Genomic DNA, 20,008 nt, shown 5'->3' with positions numbered 1-20,008 from the left:
TCTCGGAACACGAGCTCTGCCAGGATCTCCGGATCTTCAGATGCGGCCGTTGGGATTTCACTGGTAGCTGACTACGTGATTATTCCTGGGGGCGTGCTCCGAGGCCGCAGCATATCGAATTCAGCCGAGGGAACGAAGCTCGAACACGAGAGCGCGCGAGAGCCTCCAGCGCCAACTTGCTACGCCTTCGTCTTCTTACCAAATGGCACCATCTATTGTCACTCCTGATCCCGGATGCCACGCTTGGTTGTCCTGGGTGCTGAAGCAGATATAATACTAAAAAATGCTCTTTGGCATAGTTGCCTGTGAAGGATACCGAAAAACAGCCATGTTAGAGTTTAAGCTGGTTACCTGACATCAATAGTTACCTCCTGAGTATTAATGTTTTGCTCCTCAGTGTACTTAGCGGTTATTGCTAAGGCTCACTACTCTTAATCATTGGAGAGACATGGAGGAGACCTTTTCCCTTCAGTGAGCGTATTCAGGCTAATGATGATCATGATAGCTCACTATTAATCATATCCTTATCGTTCAGAATTTCAAGCTGATTTTCGTAGGCACTGCAATGCAAGGAATTCTGGCACTCAACACGCTGCACATAGAAATCACGCTTCTGATTAGCGCACGCAAGGCACCCTGCGCCCGCCGTAGCATGGCGACAGCTACAAACGGGAATATTCCCGTGCCTAAACATGCTAAGCAAAATCTACCTCACGCAGTACGACAGCGAGTGCCCGTGGTGTGTTGACAAACCAACCCTATACCATACCACATGGGCTTGCCAGAAAATAGACGAGCTAGCCATAATAGAAAACGCGAGTGCGGAACAGTGGGAGAGGATGCTATCTCCAGCGACATCCTGAAAGTCCAATAAGGACTAGTAAGGCGTGCACGCAGGGCAGCAACCCTCAGCGTAGCCCTGGACTAGGGGAACCGACCCGAGTTGCAAGCATTTTAAAAACACTTTTTTTTTTTTTCTAAAACGGAGTGCCGCGTGCGTAATCGATACCAATGTTACTAGTTTGTTCTAGTAACGTTGGTCGATACTATGCTCTAAACATGGAGGAAGGAAAACTTCTAAGAAAAGGTTCCACGCCTCTAATATATTTAGTATGGCTCTAAGAACAGAAAATGACTTTTTTTTTTCGTGTTATGGGTCTTTAAGAGATATTTGTTGTACGACAACCGAATATTTGTTGTATGACAACCGCGCACAACGGATATGAGCCCACTAAAAATAATGGAACTTTCAATTGGAACCAATATTGGGCGTTCCATTTAGTTCCAATTCGATATTTGAATTGGCTCCAGTTGTGTTTTTAGCCACCCGACCAAATGGACACAACTGGATCAAGTGAGCGGACTCATCAGGCCCTAGGCAGTTATTGCACGTAGAAAATATTCAAAATATATACTCACAATTAAATTGCGCAAAATGCGCAATGTGAGGAATATTTCTATAGTCGTACACAACTTAAAGGGACCCTGAAATGGTTTCTTCAATCATATTTTATTGCAACAACTCTGTAGAGGTGGTCTCTGCGAGTATTCTAGTCCGATTCAGAAAGCTGCGCGTGAAACCAATAATAACGAGGCTGTGCCGATTGTGGTACCACCTAGGCTATGACAAACTTAAGTGTGTCAACCTCGGATATAACGAATGTTTGGCTGCTAACGGATTCAAACACTGCACCAAGAATCAGCCGAACGCTCTTCGTCGCTAATGTTTCTTGTACATGCCATGTCGTTGCACAGAACTCTTTTATAAAAGTGTTCGGTTTGCGCTGTATTTTAAAGCTAGGTAGAAAGCTTAAATTTATGCAACACATAACAAAGAGGGTATTCTGTACTTTTTCCGAACTCAACCACATTAACTTGATCGGGCCAAGTTTCACAGGCCTTAAAAGTAAAGTTTAATACTCCGCAACATCAGAGCTGGATGCTGCTTCTTTGGCACATGTTCACTAAATATGTGTTGACCTCCAGACTCCAACCTCAATTTGACTCTCGACATGGTGACGCCACAAGTTCACCATTTCAGACGACCTCCACGCCCTTCTAAAAGACCGGAGCCATCCAGCAAGCCATGCCAAAACACAGCAGTTCTTTTGAAGTAATTTGCCATACTCCACACATTTTCACTAGGACAGAGCCTAGCTGCAATTCGATTCGAGCGCCTTCTTGGCACCTTTGTCTGCAGTTCCATGCAGTAATATTGCATGTAACTTCCAAAACTTCCGAAAATTTCCAAAAGCCTTCCAACTTCCAAAGCCTTCCAAAAATTTCCAAACCGGCAAGAAATCGCAACTACAGCTAGCTCTTGGAATGTGCCAGCAGTTCATGTTAACTGTTCTGCTCCAATATTGCGCTGCGTTAAAAAATCTTTGCAACAACTCTTACACACTGATCACAAAAGCACCTTTTTAGATTTGGTAAGGCACCTTACATGCAATGTGCTGTCCCGATTTAAAATGAGCACTAAAAAGCAAAAAGTAAAGGTGCAATATTCAGCTTTCGCATTTTCCACCAACTCAAATTCTACTTGACTAGAGTTCGCAAAGCGACAACCCGCTTAACACTGCTACAACCAGTAGGGTTTCCGAGTTCTTTCAACTACATAACTTACTTTGCACGCCACAGGTGACTGCTACTGAGCCACCCGTGCAACTTGGCCAAGATGGTTATCGAAGGAGAATTTCCCGCTTGCCATCACCAGACTAAATGTGCTGCAAAATTTCTTTTGTGCTACGCACATCGCAAATGCAGACAGAAGTTCGCTAGTATTGAATGGAGCTCTTCAGCCTTTACGCCAGCAAAGCCAAGCAACAGTTTTAGGAAGTGAAAGTACCTTTACACTTACTGTTGTCACATTTATGATCTTGGTGGCTTTTGCTCACAAGGTTTTTCCGAATAACAAGCTTTCCTCCCGCAATTTTTTTCTTTAAATGTTTAACGAAGCCCTACTTAGTGCAACAGTAAAATAAAAATATCAAGAATGTGCTGTGTGAGAAAGCTCCAAGTAATTTCTGACATGGAGGGCTGGACTCCCTGAGCAATACAGTGTGAATGGGTAGATGTAATTTTTAATTCCACTCATATTTCACTCAACAGCCCTTTCAAAACTACAGATGCAGAAAAAAGGCAGTAACTTTGCACAGTATCAAATATACATTTCCTTGCAGCTTCTTCAGGCTTGGTAAAGAGAGAATGAGCTCTGATGACTGTTACAGCAAGACAGAATGATACATAAAAGTGCACTGCACTAAGTATTAGGCAAAACATTTATTTTATACAAACCGGAAATAGGTACACAGAACAACTGTGTTAAGATTTACAAAAGAAACACAGCATCACAACACAAATCCAGTAAGGCTCATAACAGAGTTAAATCAATAATGGCACAAGTGAATAAGTGACCAGAAAAAACAATTAAGAAATTTGGAATTTGTGACATTTACAATCAAATTATTTACAAGTTTGAGAAAAGAGCAATGCTTGAAGCAGCAGTGTTTCAACCTGCTCCTAATATAAGTGTTTTTCTACTGCTAGAAGTATCCCCTATTTTACAATTCTCATCTTGCCTATCACTTGATAGATCTGAAACAGTGGAACATTCTAAGGATATCTCACAGGATTAGCACACTCCCAACTGCAGTGCTCCACTATGCAATTAAATAACAAGACAGCTGTAATAATATCAGGCTTAACTAAGCAACCACAATAATAATAAAAATAATAATAGGAATATAAGAGGTATTGTTGTAAGCATGCTACCACATTCACACTTGAATGCAACAGCATGTTACATGTTGCACACTCGGCTTACATGCGCACACTTGCACACACAACACACACACTCTCACGAGTGCACCCACACGGAGCACTTGGCGAGGAAAACAGACAGGAAGGAACGCAACTAGAGAGGGCAACTTCCAACAGAAACTGAGCATTGGACAGAACAAAGAGAAACCAGCCCAATTGAAATTTGTTCACAGCTTTTTCTTTCTTTTTTGTCCTGGCAGTCTCAAATACAGGTGTACATGTGCAGACAGCAGCAGGAGAACGACAGACAATACTGCCATAACATGCAGATGAAAAAAAAATGGTGCAGGGAGCAAAAGAACGAAAAATGAGAAACTGAAGTAAACAAAGGGGGGAGGGGGGGGGGGGGGAAGAGATGCCCCTCTCATTTCCACACTCAGGTAGTTGACAGCACTAGCGCAATCTCTTGAGACAGGCCACTCAGCAGGCAGCTCGCTGGAACGGCTGCTCACCCTTCAAAAGAACGCCCCAGCATCAAGCAACGGCCAGCACAGCCCATCGCGCCCCTCCCTTTCAGAGAAAGAATTTGCAGCGCGATACAGTGTTGGGAAATTTTGCACCTGCTCCCATCGGAGGGGTCTTTGTGACATCTCAGGTAAATTTCACAGACTGTGAGGGCAAAGGAGGAGGAAGACCCAGTTTCACAACTCCTATGGCACATTGTACAATGTAAGCTCATGTCTTCCTTGTTCAGGTGACGTGGCAGCATGAAGTTTGATCCAAAAAAAAAAAAAACACGACCCCTCACAAAGAAAATAATAATAAACACGAATAATGGTTGTAGTAATAGAAGACAAGAAGGACCCTGAGGTTTGCTGGTTGTTACAGTGGTGTTCCACTCCACCATATTTTTCTCTTTTTGATTTTCACACGATTGCTTGCCCCATTTTTCAACTGAAATAAGTTACTTGACAATAATAAAATAATAGGTAAAGAAGCAAGCATCATCGTGTGGTCTGCAATTCAGCACTTTGAAAACCGCTCCTCTTGCTGTGGTTTCAGTAGTCAGGTGCTGCAGAGAAAAAAAAAAGAAAAACTCCTGAGTGAATGACACAAATGAAACAACACTTCACCTCGTCGCAACACAAATGACTTTCATCTAAAGAAATGATTCAATCCTTCAAATATGCCAACATATATAGCAAACATTTCTAAGAAACAAATGCCAATTTTGTCTGACTTCATATTTCTGGCTCTAAAATAAAAAGTCCACTTAATATACGAACCTCGGATATAACAAATGAAATCCACGTGACTGTCAGGTTCGTTATAAGTGGGCTCAACTGTATATGAGATTTCTACTACAGGAGCACAAAATCTCCGAACCTGTTACTTAACAACAGAAGGAATGCATATATGATCTGTACAACTACCAGCTGCAATAGCTTCACACCCTGTCAACCACAAAACCTGCTTTTGAGCAATATGTTACTTACTGGAACTTAGATACAGCACTGGCAGAAACCACACACAGTAAAGTACACAGCAACGCTTACTCATGCAGTGAAAAGGCTTGGGTATGCAGCGAGGAGGCGACCTCTTCCCCACAGTGGGATCCTTCTTCTGAATGCGTAGCAAGAGAGTCGTTGGACAGGAGTGAGTCACTGCGTTCTGCCTTGCGGTGTCTTCGCACAGTCATCAATGATGCATCTGCATTGCAGTCCCCAGCAGTGCTGGCATCCGTGCAGAAGCCACTCTCTGCAAAAGGGAGAGAAAGAAATGGGAATTGCTTTAAGCATACGTAATTTCTTTCTGGATGGATAAAAACAATCAAATCAGTGGCTCACACAAGCACCTAACTTCAGCACTGAACTGGCCAAGAACATTTTTAGTAAGACAGTTAAGAAAAATCCATGCTCATGAAAGGCCGAAGGCTAGGCCAGAAAGTAGAACTCCAATAGGGGATATTCAAAATACCGCAAGTGCGCTTTCCCGCATAACAATGTTGCCCCAAACAAGATGGCTGACCATGCGTTTCCAGCTGAAACAAAGCAAGAAAGACTGGTTTTTTGATTGATTCTTCCAAAATACGTTTCTGACATTCTATCCACACCTTTAGCGCCTGTCCTGCAGCCCATGTAGTTCCTTTATAGCGAAGTCGGCCATCTTGTTTGGGGCAACATTGCTATGCGGGAAAGCGCACTTGCCGAATTTTGAATATCCCCTATTGCACGTGCATATTATACCAATCTTTCCACCAAATGAAATCAACTTGAACGTCTTATTCCTTGAGCATTTACATAGGCAAAGATATTAGGAGTCTATGCACCTGCATTAAAAGCCGATCAAGATCAAATAATTAATTTAATTACCTCTCAAGGATATCAAATGTTCAGACTTTATCAAAAAGCTTTCATAAGAGAAAACCCATGAATGCCAGGAGCATGTTGCGACTCAACACATATTTTCAAAAGCATACTTTAGGGTCGACAAAGAAAACGAAATGAAAATAAAGTCGCACTGCCCACAATGCCTAGGGTGCGACAGGCTACTTTCAACACAGATTATACTGAGACTAAAAAATAGGCATAAGACAGCTGGCAACATATCAAAACAGCAAACAGTACCCTTACTTAGCAACAGAGGAAACTATCATGAGCTTAGCTATGGTAACTTTTGAAATTCGCGAGCACTTATAAGGACCAAGCTGCAACCTAGAAGGCATTGTGTGCAGTAAAGCCTCGCTAAGTACTCTCGTTAGTTTAAAAATAAGATTAAACAAAGTTCCAACATAAGGAAACTACAGTCAATTCCTGAGCACTCAAAGACCTGAGGACCAAAGATCTGCCGCAATCAGCCTGAGTTTGAATCAAGGGGAACATTTTTATACACTTAATGCTGACAGGACCAAAGCATCAGTTCTAAAAAACCAGACACTCAAACTGAGTTCAAATCCAAGAGAGCCCAATGTACCAGAATTTTCAATGTACACGGAATATGCAGTGCAAAAATTAAGCTATCTCAACGAAAAATGGTGGACTTCCAGCCAACTAATTAAAAAAGCAAAGGAAACACTACACCATGAGTCATATCAGGAATCAAACCTCGGACCCAGAAGTGACCATAAGTGCTGGGGCCCCCAAAAAGTTTGGGGCATCGAAATGTGCATGTGAATAACATATGGCACGTCTTGCGTCTTGGGTAAACGTTAGTAACGAACACTACGAGAGATTTAGAATAAGGGCTTCCTTTACCCAGTGGCACCAGGCTTGGGTTCACTGGCTGCGGCGCCATTATGGCCAAGAAGAAAAATGCTAATAAATAAAAATGAACATATAAAAATGTTTGTTTCATATATATGGTTACTTTTCTGGAGCACTAAAGCCGCTAATAACCGAACCAAACGCAACATACAAGGAATGCTTGAGACCTTCCTTTTGGATTGTTGGCCACTTGCAACACCATCTCTGCCAAACTATGCAGTGGTTACTTCCAACCAACCAATGACAGCTATTTCCAACAGGGAATCTGCTCGTTTGTGCGGGTACTTGCTGGTTTCAGCTGGTCCAGGCAAGAACCTTCCTCGTCCCAACTATAGAGCTTGCTGGTTCCAGCCTAGACCTTTTTGCTGTTCAATTTGGAGAACTTAACTTATCCTATCATTTGAATAGCAGCAATGATGGTTTTAACTAATAGAAATTTTCAGCTGAATCTGTTGGATTGTGCCGGCTATAAATTGAATAAAGAGCACCAAAATTTGATGAGAAAACTTTGCTCATTAACCATTCCTCACCGACACCTCTAGTACAACCTTCACGGAGGGCATATATAAGCAATGAGCCCATGGTATTAGAGCGAACATGAATGCATGAGTTTTCCATGTAAGTTGTGTGTGTTAATATAGTTCTTGCTCGTCGCTGCTTGCTGAATGTGCCCGGGTTTAAAGCTTTAAGTGTGCTCTCACTATAGGCAATCTGCGTGGTCCTGCAGGATGACTGACATTTTAGTGTAGGTCACGAGCGCTTTCCTCAATTTTTTCTGCGTGCTTGGCATTATAGAAACTGTTAAGTTTAGTATTTGATTGTAATATTTCAGAAAAGTAGCTGGTAACTTGAGAACTGGCAAACTGCGCGCTCAGCATCACTGGCAGACGGGATGCATATCGGTACTAATTGCCAAGAACCCTCTCTCCAGGAAGCACCCAGCTGCAGGCCCTGAACGTAAATGATTTTCTTGTGCATTCACTTGTTTTAGTCCCAGTGCAACCGTCACATGGTATGCTGTACGCTCATTTTATACACTGAACCACCGTGCAGCAGCGGGGTCTCCAGCACTCTTTTGCTGGGTGCGCAGCATGCTGCCAACTCCGACTTTCTATGTGCACATGTGCGCACATAGCATCTAGTTTTCAGCAAATTTTGGTGCGCAACAAGCGGGACAACAAATTTTGGTCTTAGTGAGTTCGCACCGTTTGACGACCGAAGGCATGGGAGGTTCAAACAGGTTAAGGGGGGACGAGGGTCTTAAAACTGACCTTTTTATTTGTGGCTAAAATCTGATGAAATTTTGCACACTGATGTGTGTTTCTCTTCTGATTTCAAAAATGTAGTCATAATTGAGCTTGTGGTCTTAGATCAAAAGTTATCCTAAATTCTAGAGTGTAATTAGGTAATTTCTTACGCAGCTTTAATGAACTTTCTCAATGCATTTTGTTGCTTTTAGTTGCATGCATTGATAGCCAGAGGGTTCCCATACCCGATGACATTCTTACTTTTTTTTGTTTAAGCCACATATAGCTAGCAATTTACAATTAGCTTAAAGAGTTGCTGTGTGAAATACTGCGACCTTTTACTCTCGACTAGTATATCAGGACGACTTGCCTTTAGAGAAAAACGAAGAATGTCATCGGGTATGGGAACTCTCTGGCTATCAATTCATGTAAATAAAAGCAACAAAATGCAATGAGAAAGTTCATTAAAGCAGCGTAAGAAATTACCTAATTACATTCTAGACTTTAAGATTTAAGACCACCAGCTCAATTATGATTAGATATTTGGAATCAGAAGAGAAAAATACATCAGTGTGCAAAATTTCATTAGACTCTAGCCATAAATAAAAAAAGTTAGTTTTAAGACCCTCGTCCCCCCTTAACAATCTTGGTTCAAAAAGGGGTCTTATTTATGTGCACGCAACGAAACAGAAAATTATTACATCTGCGAGAGTTACCATTATGAGTTCCGGCCGAGATGGCGCTGCTAGTGCCAAACAATTCAAAAAGAAGGTTAAAAGCATTCCTTGTAGGTTGTGTGTTTCGGTTATTGTATGTGAGTTTAGTGCAGCAAAAACGTAATCTGATGTATAAAACAAACAGATTTTCATGCGTTTACTTTTATTTTTTAGCATTTCTCTTCTAGGCAGTAATGGCACCTGCAGCCAGCAGGCACCATGAACTGTTTTTCCTCCGTTTTTCCTGTAGTTAATGCACAAAACTGAATCAGGCAAACCATTTTTTAGCTACCTTCTTTAACTAGAACTAATACTTGAAACTGAAGCGTGCTGATATTTAGTTATTTACTTGCTTTCATCAATAGACAGAGCATGTAGAATGAATCTGTTTAGGGTTCCATTCCTCGGGGAAAGAAGTGCTCATTACAGTAAGGTTAATACAGTAGCCGACCGATTTTTCGGACTCCAATAATTCGGACTTGCGCGATATCTCAGACTTCGCTGAGGAACCGTCGCGCACCTCATAGGAATGTGTACATTTTCACGACTGATATTTCGGACTTTTCAAATTTTCGGACTAAAATAGACGTGAACTATATTGTGGAAGTCGTTTTTCAACCAAAAGTTTGTTATTTCGGCCTAATATAGACGTGAGCAGGCATCGCTGTCGCAACCAACCCGTTCCCCGCCACCGTGAAAGGCATCATCTTGGGATTTGAACGGAATCGGCGGGCGTAGGGTCCCTAGAAATACTAGGGACCCTAGTGGGCGCAGTCAGACTGGCTTGGATAAGCTTGGCTATTTGATGTCCATCATTGCCATTCGTGATCATGGAGGAAAAAAAACTGAGGAGGGAGCACGATGCCAAACGGCCAGCCTATGCAAGCCCAGTCCTCGTGAAGAAGCTCCCTCCCTCGTTTTTCACTCTCCCAGTCAGTCCTTCATTTTGGCTCTGGCATGTTTTAGTTTGTGCGTTTGCGCAGGCCGTGGAGGAAGGAAACATGGCGCGGCCCACGGCGCAGGCGTCTACAAGGAGGTTGATCTACAGTCAGTTTGGCGCCATGTTCCGCACATGCTTGCGCATAACGAAGCTAGATATCTCCGCACGCTATCATGTGGCGTGATCACGGGGGACCGATACTCTCCTTTTTACTATATTTTTACTTTTTGACTGGCTTCAAGGCTGTCACCGGATGCTCCCTCCTCAGCTTTTTTCCTCCATGTTCAAGATAATGGATGCTCTCCGTTGCGATCGAGATGGCCTGCAAAGAGCGCGCGATCGCATTGAAAACCTCTCGGTCTTCGCGAGCGTCAATAATGCCCATGCAAACCGACTGTTCTTGCTTCGCACAGCGAGTGCATTCATTCGCGGCATGACTGCTGCCACGTCGCACTGTCTGGTATCACGATGTGATAGAGTGCGGACAAGACGAAAGCATGGCTATGACTCGGAGGCCAATATCATCACTTGTAGGCGGAACATGGGGAGCAGCGATTTTCGAGATTTTGAAAGCCGGTTTTTCGCAGAATTTTTTTTTTTTAAGTTTGCAGATTTTTCGGACTGTTCGATTATTCGGACCATTTTTTGGGTCCCACCGAGTCCGAAAAATCGGTCGGCGACTGTATAGCAACTTCTTGACAGTGTGGCATGGATTGTCACGGCAAGACATAAGTGCAAGCTTCATAAACCTGATGCAGAGTTTCACTGATCACAATCATGACTCACCTGTGGAGCAGTGGGACTGGTGGGTAAGTGACCGCTGCAAGGGTCGGGGGCTGTCACCAGCCTCAAAGCCCAGGTTTAGGGCACAGTGCAGGGAGCCTTGGCTTGAAGAGGACGATGATGAAGAGCTCACAGAAATGATGGAATGGGGTCGCTTGCTGGCTCCACTCTCCCGGCCCAGCTCCAGGATTCCCACTGGACTGCACAGCCGTGGGGCAGCTGCAAAAGCAACAAAATCAAATGCATTCAGGGTGAAAGCGAAACCAGCAGCACTTCCCCTCTTCACCAATTCCCTGGAACAACTTCAGTCAATTCTTTATTCAACAAGTGTGTTCTTTTTTTGGCGTTCTTTTAACTTTGGCCTGAAGAAGGCTGCGCAGACAATGCAGCCAAACTCTGAAGCCTCTTCTGTGTCAAAAATATCCCATAGAAAGCACAAGGTGCACAGAAATATGCAAGCAAAGAAATGAGATATAGGCAAGCTGCACCCACACAAATTCTTTACAAAATAAAGAGGCAAAAAACAGTTTCGCATTTACAAATAAAAAAAAAAAATGTGGCTGGTTTACACGCACTATGGCATGAATGTCACTTTGACATTAGAAGTTCAGTGGTAGGGACATTGAGCTCCTTACACAATGCTCAGTTTCAGCTAAAATGATAAAAAAACACTTAGTCTTACGGTTTCTAACAATTCCGTTAATAAATGTGCCCTGTTACAGGTGAGGTAAACACATAAAAGTATGCTGCAGTAGGGCAATGAACTGCAAGGGCAAAGATGTACTGAAAACAACTAGACGGCAACGCGGCCCAAAGGCCAAAACCACCTACTTGAAAAGGAACCAGGGTAGTGTGGGAGAACACAATGGGCACTGTGCGCCAGTTATGTAAAATACTATGAACACAGTCTGGCAGATGTAGTCACTGTAGTTCTGACTAGGCTTATTAGGCAAGGGGGACATGCATAAACTGAAGGCTCAGTTTTCAAGCAGGGTACAATGGCGCAATCTTTAAACGAAAAAAAAAAAATCATGCAGATACTATCATGGTCAAATAAACTAAAAACAGGGCAACACAAATGAAAAAAAAAAATAAATAAAAGACTGGCTAATGCAACTTCAACAATACCAGCTCATTTTGCCATTTTGGTTGAATCGTCCCATTTTGTATACTCATTGGCGTGGCCCTGGAATGCTCTAGCTGTTCACCACTTTGCTGCTAGAAATTGTTCACACACTCTTCTTGCAGAAGTACTGCTTGAAACACAAAGTTTTTTTTTATATTCCAGTCCATCTCACAAACTACCACACACTTCACTTCTTATTTCACTACTTTGCTTGTGCACCAGAGAATGCTCACAGTCAATAGCCAATGAACTTTTACATGCCAAAGCAACACTGTGGACTATGAGGCCCACCAGTGTGGAGGAATCCGGATTAACTTCAACCAACTGGTGTTCTTTAACATGCCATGACATCTCAGTACACAGGCACTTTTGGCATCTTAGCCTCCATTGAAATGTGACCCCACAGCCGCGATTGAACCCCCAAACTCATGTTCAGCAGCCAAATGCCACAGCCATTCAGCCATGGAAGCAGGTCAAGAGAATGTTAAACTGCATCTGTAAATGAAATAGCCAAAATCCTGCTCAAACACTATAGAAGCCGGGATGCCACAATTACAGCAGCCAATAGCCCACATGCTCCCAGCGAATCTGCTCAACAGGAACTAAATTCCCAAACTTACTGTTTATGACAAAATAGCCTTGCCAAACTCAAAAAGATAACGAAGGTGCTAACATGAAAAAGAAAACATCAAGCACACAGGCTCTTCATATCCAGCACAACTGAAATCCCATGAAATCAATGTTGCCGTGTCTCAAGGCAGAAAAGATGAAGGTATGGTGGAATGCAATGGCAAAAGCTCAGATATTTACTTCTCTGCAGAACTACTAATTCCACTTGTTCTGGCCAAGCCATCGAAACAAATGTTGGTCTGGTGTTATTATCAAGATTTAGCTACCTACTTCTGCTTTTCACCAAAACCAACAACTCTGAACAGCTAACTAGTGCATAGACCATCTTTTACAGTCCACCACAAACAAAGACGAAAGAAAGCAATGCATGGAACAAGTACTTTCATTGCTGTCTGCAGTGCATTATGGAAGACCATATACTGCAAGACCAACTAGCCCCTAGAATTCAAATTTCACTGAAGTAACTACTTCTGCACCTGTACAGTGCACTATGAATATTGTTGCCCTTTGCTTTGTTGCTCCTCTGCTAAACAGTGTACCTCACAAGAAAGCACATAATAAGGCAACATGCCGCTGACCATTGCATTTACGCGAGTGAGCCATTTAGACAAACAACAGAAGCAAAAAAAGAAAATGCACAGGCAATCATATGATGTCATGCAACACATCTGTGTTTGCAGCACTGGTTGAATTTTTGGATTTTACACTGACTGTCTTCTCATTACGTCTTAGAATTTGATTTCGCTGTGGGATTATGGAGGGCGGAGGTAGGTGGGTGGTAGATGGAGACCCATAGGTGGCAGTTGCATTTTTACCGGTGAGTGCCCAAGGTGCAGGTGCCCACAAAAGTTTTTGCAACGCCGAAATCACAAAAAGTTTTAATTTTTTTCGCTACGTAGAGGCATAACCAGGCATTAAGAAGTGCGTTGTGCTGTTAGCGGAGGAAATAACGGAGTTCATCCGTCAGTTCTTGGATGCATGCTGAAACTGCTCAGAAATTATGTTTTGTTGTACTTTTCCTGTTCCGAAAACTTTTGTGGGCACCTGTACATCTAGAGGATACCAGGAAGATGCTCTCCTGCGATATTCTCTAGGGGCACTAAAATGAAAGCTGCATGAACACATGCATGCACGATGGGAGAGAGAGACAGACCACAGGTCTTTCACCAAAAGAGGATAGTAAAAAAGTAGCATTTCATACAGGAGCATGAAAACACATCCGGCATGAAACACACCCGAAATGCCCAAAATGTAATTCGATAGCAAGTCAGGTATAGAATTCTAACATACTTCGGCTAAGCTGTTGGAAGGTGATGGAGCGGTCATTGATTTGGTCACTGCTGGGACGAATATCAAGGCAAGGTTTGTTTCCAATACCCATGGACGACATCTCTGCAAGGCGCATCTCTGGAAGTAAACAGTCAAGGCAGTCAACTTCTGTGCAAAACCATACACAGAAACAATACATGTGCACGCATTTCTCTGAAAAAAGTAGTAGTTTGGTTTATGGGGGCTTAACGTCCCAAAGCGACTCAGGCTATGAGGGGGGATGTCGTGGTGAAGGGATTCAAAAATTTCGACCACCTGGGGTTCCTTAACATGTACTGACATCACACAGTACACGGGCTTCTATCGTTTTGCCTCCATTGAAATTCGACCACCGTAGCTGAGATTGAACTTGTGTCTTTCCAGCCAACAGCCAAGCGCCATAATCACTGAGCCACCGCGGCGGCTGAAAGAACCGATTGTGATCATGACTGCAACCATGCGTGCCAGCCAAGCATTGTTATCTTTTTCCTTAAGCATTATATTATAGTAACCTTTGATGAAATACGACAAATGCAGTATTAAAACTTGAACTGCAGAGGCAAAAATATACATGATGTGTGCCATAAACACAAAAACAGGTATGACATAGTACAAACATACTGCAGTTTGTCTTTTAAGTGCCAATATATCCACACTGAAGAAAGTGAATTTTTTTTATTTTAGGCCTGAACAGAAACTTTCATTTCGATTTGAATGATATTTTCTGTATTTACTCGCATTACAGGCACACTGGCATAATATGCACACCCCCAGTTTGGCTGCGAAAAATCAGATTTTTTTTATTTCCGCACAGAATAGGCGCACCCCGTACTTGGCACTGTGATCAATACTGTATTTACACGATTGCAAGCATCACAAATTCGGTACTATCATTTCTACCATAAAACCACCATCCGAGTTAATCAACTTACCCATATCAAAGCTGCCCTTCTGATATAGTAATGTGATTATGAATATATAACATTTTCAATGACTCGAGAGGTAACCAAGATAACACAGTGGAAACATCTTTAGTATAATCTGACTAAACAAAACCACTATTTGTTTATGCTTATGCACGAAAAACCTAAAATACAGTACACTGATATTTCGTAAAAACTTGAGGCACCTTGCGTAACACAAAATTATAGGGGTGCTTAAGTCACCTTAACAAACCAATCTGATAGCTGTGTGTTCTGGATCCACTGCGAAGAGATAGAAGTTGATGAAGACATTGTCATCCAAAGCACAAAGAGAGCACGGGATGTTTGGCTGCAGAGGTGGCGCAGTAGTCTACCGCAGTGGTGAGCGAAACTGACCTGTTCACGCTGCTGAGGGTTCGAGTCCCACTTGAGGCCATTAATATGCAATCATCAAAAGTTGGCTATGTGTTTTTTCAGAATGATTACGCCTAGCATACCCCCAACAGAAACAGTCATATTAAGCAACCATGCCACATTAAGGCCACATTAAGCACACAGTGCAGACTCACCTGCAAGGCAGTTCAAAGGCAAATACCTTGCCATCTAACTCAAATACACAGAAAAGGCTTCAAGGCTGCACACTAAGCCAGATGTACAAGACGATGTCATGCAAATACAGGCTAGACATAGTAAAAGCCAATTCAAAAGAAAGCAGCAATTGGGATGAAGTCATTTTGTGTGTGTGTGTGTGTGTGTGTGCGCGCGTGTGTGCGCGCGCGCGTGTGTGTGTGTGTGCGCGTGTGTGTGCGCGTGTGTGTGTGTGTGTGAGCATGTCTGTGCATGTGAGCAGGTGCGTGCACGTGTGTGTGAGCATGCATGCGTTTGTGTTTATATACATATGTATTCAAAAACAACAATTTGGGAGATGGGCAGATTATCGGTGCTAAATAAATCTTGATTTGTCATTGGCATTTTGTTTCAGCAAACAATCAAGCAATACTTATGCTATGCTTCAAAATTATTTTGCCACCGCTGAAAGTTTTGAGAAGCAACGCACCTCTGTTTCGCAGCGCCTGCTTCCACAGAAGCTTGGAGATGTCGTGCACCCAGGCCCGTTTTACTTCGGGACTAGGTGCTTGAAGCAGGTACACATCGTTCAACTTGCGCTTGCGAAACCAGATCTCAAACTTTGTTGGGCTTTCACCAATTTGCTCTGTGAGGCCAATGTCAGTTGTCTGGAAGAGCGATGAAATTCATTTCAACACAAGACACACATGACGGGCACACATGGTCAAGGAACAAAGCGAATAATTTAACAGGGTGCAGGTCATTATGTACAAAACATGCACTTCTGAAAGCAATAAGTTTCACAACACCCTGTTCCAAATGAGAGACATGAGTGTCCACAGCTGCTAAAAGCATGTAGGTGACATTCTTATGTCAAACATGACAGATTCACATAATTCATTGCAATTTGTTACCATTTCACGAATAAGCACTATGCATTGTGCCAACTGCTCACAAAAACGATAACAAAAATAAAAACTAGTTCTCTCTACCACAAATTCAAAGGCATATTCACAGTGCTTGCATTCCATTCTTCATGTGCACTTAACAGTAAAAAAGCACATGACCAGTGAGCACAAGAATTTGAACTTGTTTGAACACTTGTTAATCAATCTAGTTAGATTTCATGCCACTGTGAAAATAGAGCAAATACACACCTTAATGCTATGTTTGTACTGGTAAATGTCATGGCCTTTGTGCTCAGGATCTCTACGAACTTTGCTGAAGAGGATAAGGTCTTCAAAGAGGAACACATGCCGTAGAGATTTGCGTGAGCGCCCCTGCCAGACAAGAAACTCATCCTGACGAAGAAGGCGCCCCTGCTCCTTCACATTAACCTGGAAATCAAACAAAGAGCAGTTGATCATGCCTTTGATAGAGTAAAACTGAATTCACACACTTCCTAGAAGTTCAAAACTGTGAAGAGTAATTATGCCACAACTAGCCTCGTGTTTTGAGCTGCCTCAAGAATTAATGCACAGCTGCTGACTCCAAAGATAAACAGAACCACTGAAATGAGACTGCTCGGAATTTTTGGAGCTCCATGCACGAAAAAAATTGACCACAGAACTTCACAAAACATTGCCTAACATGAGAAGCCGAAGAAAAAGACTCACGTCACACTCTCGAAGCGCATCCATGCCAAGCAGGTCATTGCCATGGCGAAGCTGAAAGCGAACCATTTCCTCTGCAGCCTGTGGGGTGATAATAGCATAGAACGAAATCCTTAATGCACAGTGCCTTTATTAACACCCTTATGGCATCCATATATCTCAATTTTTAACTCCTCACTTATTTTCATTGCACAACACCCAGCTGGGTAGGCTGTGGATCAAGATCATTGAGACAGATAGATGAAATTATCCAATGTTTTAGCACAAACGACAGCACTTGCTAACACGACAATGCATTTGAAAAAATTTGTCCGTTTTATTCAAGCCTGCAACAACACTCTAACTCTTTCGTTACCGCGGGAAAACGACCATTTTTTATGTCTCAGACAAAAAATTTTTTCGAAAAAGTGTGAGATAAAATTATATAAAATGCATAACAATGATTGAGATAGAATGCACTTTATAATGAAATTTATTTGAACACATATTCTGCTTGAAATGCTGTGAAAAAAAATCAGTAAACACAACAAAAAATAAAAAAGAACAAAAGTTTTGTGTTTATATGACAACTTTCCAAACACTTGTACTAAAAAAATTCTAAAAGTTACACAACAATTCAAATTCTTTCTAGAACATGACATTAAAGTTTTAAAATTAAAACTTGAATAGTTTTCGAGATAGAATTTTTTTTCTTTATGCCTCTTGAAAAGGCTCATTTGAGAGTGCCCTTGATATGATTTTTAGTCCAACAAAATTTTTTTTCTTTATGCCTCTTGAAAAGGGTCATTTGGGAGTGCCCTTGATATGATTTTTAGTCCAACAAAAAAAAAATTGGAAGTGTAATGTTATGTGCCAAATGAAAGCTTGGTAAGTGTGATTTAAAAAATACAAATCAAAACTTATTTAATTTACGAAATAAATTGAAAAATAAATATAAAACACAAAAAGTATAGGTGCGATATAGCGATATATAGTATGCGATAAGTATAGCTGCGATGTAGCTGCAGAATCGAAATCCGACATTACATCTTTGTCCGAGTCACTGCTGCTCGGAGCATCTTGAAAATCAGCTGCAGAGGCTGAAGAATCACGTGCAGCGGGACTCTTCCGAGCGCGCGAAGTGCCCGACCTCGACGCGACACCATCCTCACCGCGTGTTATGTCGCAATAAGCCTATGCTCCAAGGGCACTTCAAAAATGCATGACTGGCAGGGAAATATCAAACTAGGCCGAAAATGGAACTACCCGTCTGAACAACAAACCTGATGCGCCCGCACAAGCGGACAGGAAAAAGGAAGCGAAACTATCAGGCCAACGTTCCGGGATCGGTTTGCGCAGTTACAGCGTCTGAACCAAAATCCGACAATCCAACATAGTCACCAGAGACTCTGCTACTCGTAGCATAGATGATAATTGCAGTCGACGCAGTAGAATTGCGCGCAGCAAGGTTTTCCCGAGTGCGCGCCGTCTGCGCGCCCGGCGCCATGCACGGAGCGTCCTCGCCATACCCTCCGCTTCAAGGGCATTTCAAAAATTCGCGCCTCATGGGAAAATTGCACTCTACGCAGAAACCGAAACTGTAGTCTCCGAAGAACAAGTTAGATGGCGCCACATCACCGTAACAGCTATAATGAGGAGCTTCGGTTCGCACAAACAGACCGGAACCAGGAATCTGAACGTAAAGGCGAGCGTTCTGGGCTCTCGTTGCGCAGTTTGAGCTTCAAAACAATACCCGACGGTACAGCATCGTCGTCAGGATCCGTGCTAATGGGTACATCAAAAATATGTGGTGCAAACGGAGCAGAATTGAGTGGAACAGGGTTTTTTCGAGCGAGTGCCATTCCCAATGATGACGGCTTGTTCGGAGCACCCGACGCCACACCCCCAACTTCAAGCGAGTCTCAAAAATTGCCGCTTTTTGGCAAAAATATAAACTAAACAGGAAATTTAAGTTCAATGTGCGAACAACAAACCGAATGACTCAGCAAGTCCGTAGCGGCCGCGGTCACGCTGCCGTAGCGCTTCGAATTTTTCGATCACCGGTGATCGAAGCGCAGTGGCGTGGTAACAAAAGAGTTAAACATTACGGCCGCACCCTCTACACAACTCAGACTTTATACCAACTGTGGACAAGATATGTAACATCACAACAAGAAGCAAAGGTTCCAATGTAACACTAGCTCCTCATGGCTATATCAAAACAGCAAAAATGCATGGTTCACCAAGGCGTTTGAGAAAGCCATGGTGACTGCACAAAAAAAACCTTTTCCTTGTGGACACCAACATGAGACCCATAACAGACAGCAAGCATAATAAAGTGAAATGCGCTGGACTACTTTGCTTGCCAATTATTTCAATCATTTGCCAAGAAGAGAGTTTTGGCTAACACCGACTTCAGCTTCCAAGTGGAGTGATTTGACCTTTCTGCATTCAGCTGCTTTCCCATACATCTTTTATTTCACCAACAATGTTTGAGTGCGGAAAAATTACAATTAAGTTATCGCCAAAAACTATGCCCTTGTGATTTTCTTTTGGCGCCCTAGAGCAATTTAAGCTTTTTACCTCTCTCCACAGCAGCTGAAATGTTAATGTTAATCAGACTGAAATTAACAATGCAAATCCATGCTACAATTCCTGCCAAAAATTTCTGCCACAACACAAGCTCTTTCTTCGACCTTGGCTCATGTTACTTTGGATGGAATGAATTATTCCAATAAGCGGTCCCTTATAGCCAGAATCACTTCAGGATGTTTCAACCACAAAAATCCATTTAATTAAGTGGGCTTTTGCTTCATGTGACATTTAAGGAAGTCAAAGAAAGCTCCTGAATGCGCTAGCTCCATACAATTTCAATTTAAGCATAATGAATTTAGTTTAGTTTAGTTTATGGAGTTTAACATCCCAATGAGACTCAGGCTGTCAGGGACACCGTAGTGAAGGGCTCCTGATAATTTCAACCACCTGGGGTTCTTTAACGTGCACTGATATCGCACAGCACACGGGCCTCTAGCATTTCACCCTCATTGAAATGTGACCACCAAGGCTGGAATCAAATCTGCGTCCTTCGGGTTAGCTACCGAGCTCCATAAGCACTGAGCCACAGCAGCGGCCCTTAAGTATAATGAATGAT

The 20,008-nt window shown here is 42.6% G+C and overlaps 1 protein-coding gene across 5 annotated transcripts in view; it reads right to left on the bottom strand.

Moving 5' to 3' along the window:
- Positions 1 to 3,263: 3,263 nt before the first annotated feature.
- The window catches only part of LOC149350375 (puratrophin-1-like), a 525,363-nt gene continuing 508,618 nt past the window's right edge, over positions 3,264 to 20,008 (bottom strand). For all 5 annotated transcript variants that reach the window (XM_089579386.1, XM_089579388.1, XM_089579387.1 and 2 more), the window contains 7 exons: positions 16,882 to 16,959; positions 16,423 to 16,602; positions 15,756 to 15,933; positions 13,758 to 13,874; positions 10,715 to 10,930; positions 5,319 to 5,520; positions 3,264 to 4,834 (listed from right to left, as the gene is read on the bottom strand). In XM_089579386.1, coding sequence (XP_089435512.1) covers positions 4,828 to 4,834; positions 5,319 to 5,520; positions 10,715 to 10,930; positions 13,758 to 13,874; positions 15,756 to 15,933; positions 16,423 to 16,602; positions 16,882 to 16,959 — 978 coding nt within the window. In that variant the 3' untranslated portion in view covers positions 3,264 to 4,827. The remainder of the gene's footprint in view (positions 4,835 to 5,318; positions 5,521 to 10,714; positions 10,931 to 13,757; positions 13,875 to 15,755; positions 15,934 to 16,422; positions 16,603 to 16,881; positions 16,960 to 20,008) is intronic.

Source organism: Amblyomma mixtum, chromosome 3 (assembly GCF_055824585.1).
Source record: "Amblyomma mixtum isolate Tamu chromosome 3, ASM5582458v1, whole genome shotgun sequence".
Classification (NCBI taxonomy): domain Eukaryota; kingdom Metazoa; phylum Arthropoda; class Arachnida; order Ixodida; family Ixodidae; genus Amblyomma; species Amblyomma mixtum.
The sequence above is the reverse complement of the archived record's forward strand: the minus strand, read 5'-3'. Positions and strand labels throughout refer to the sequence as shown.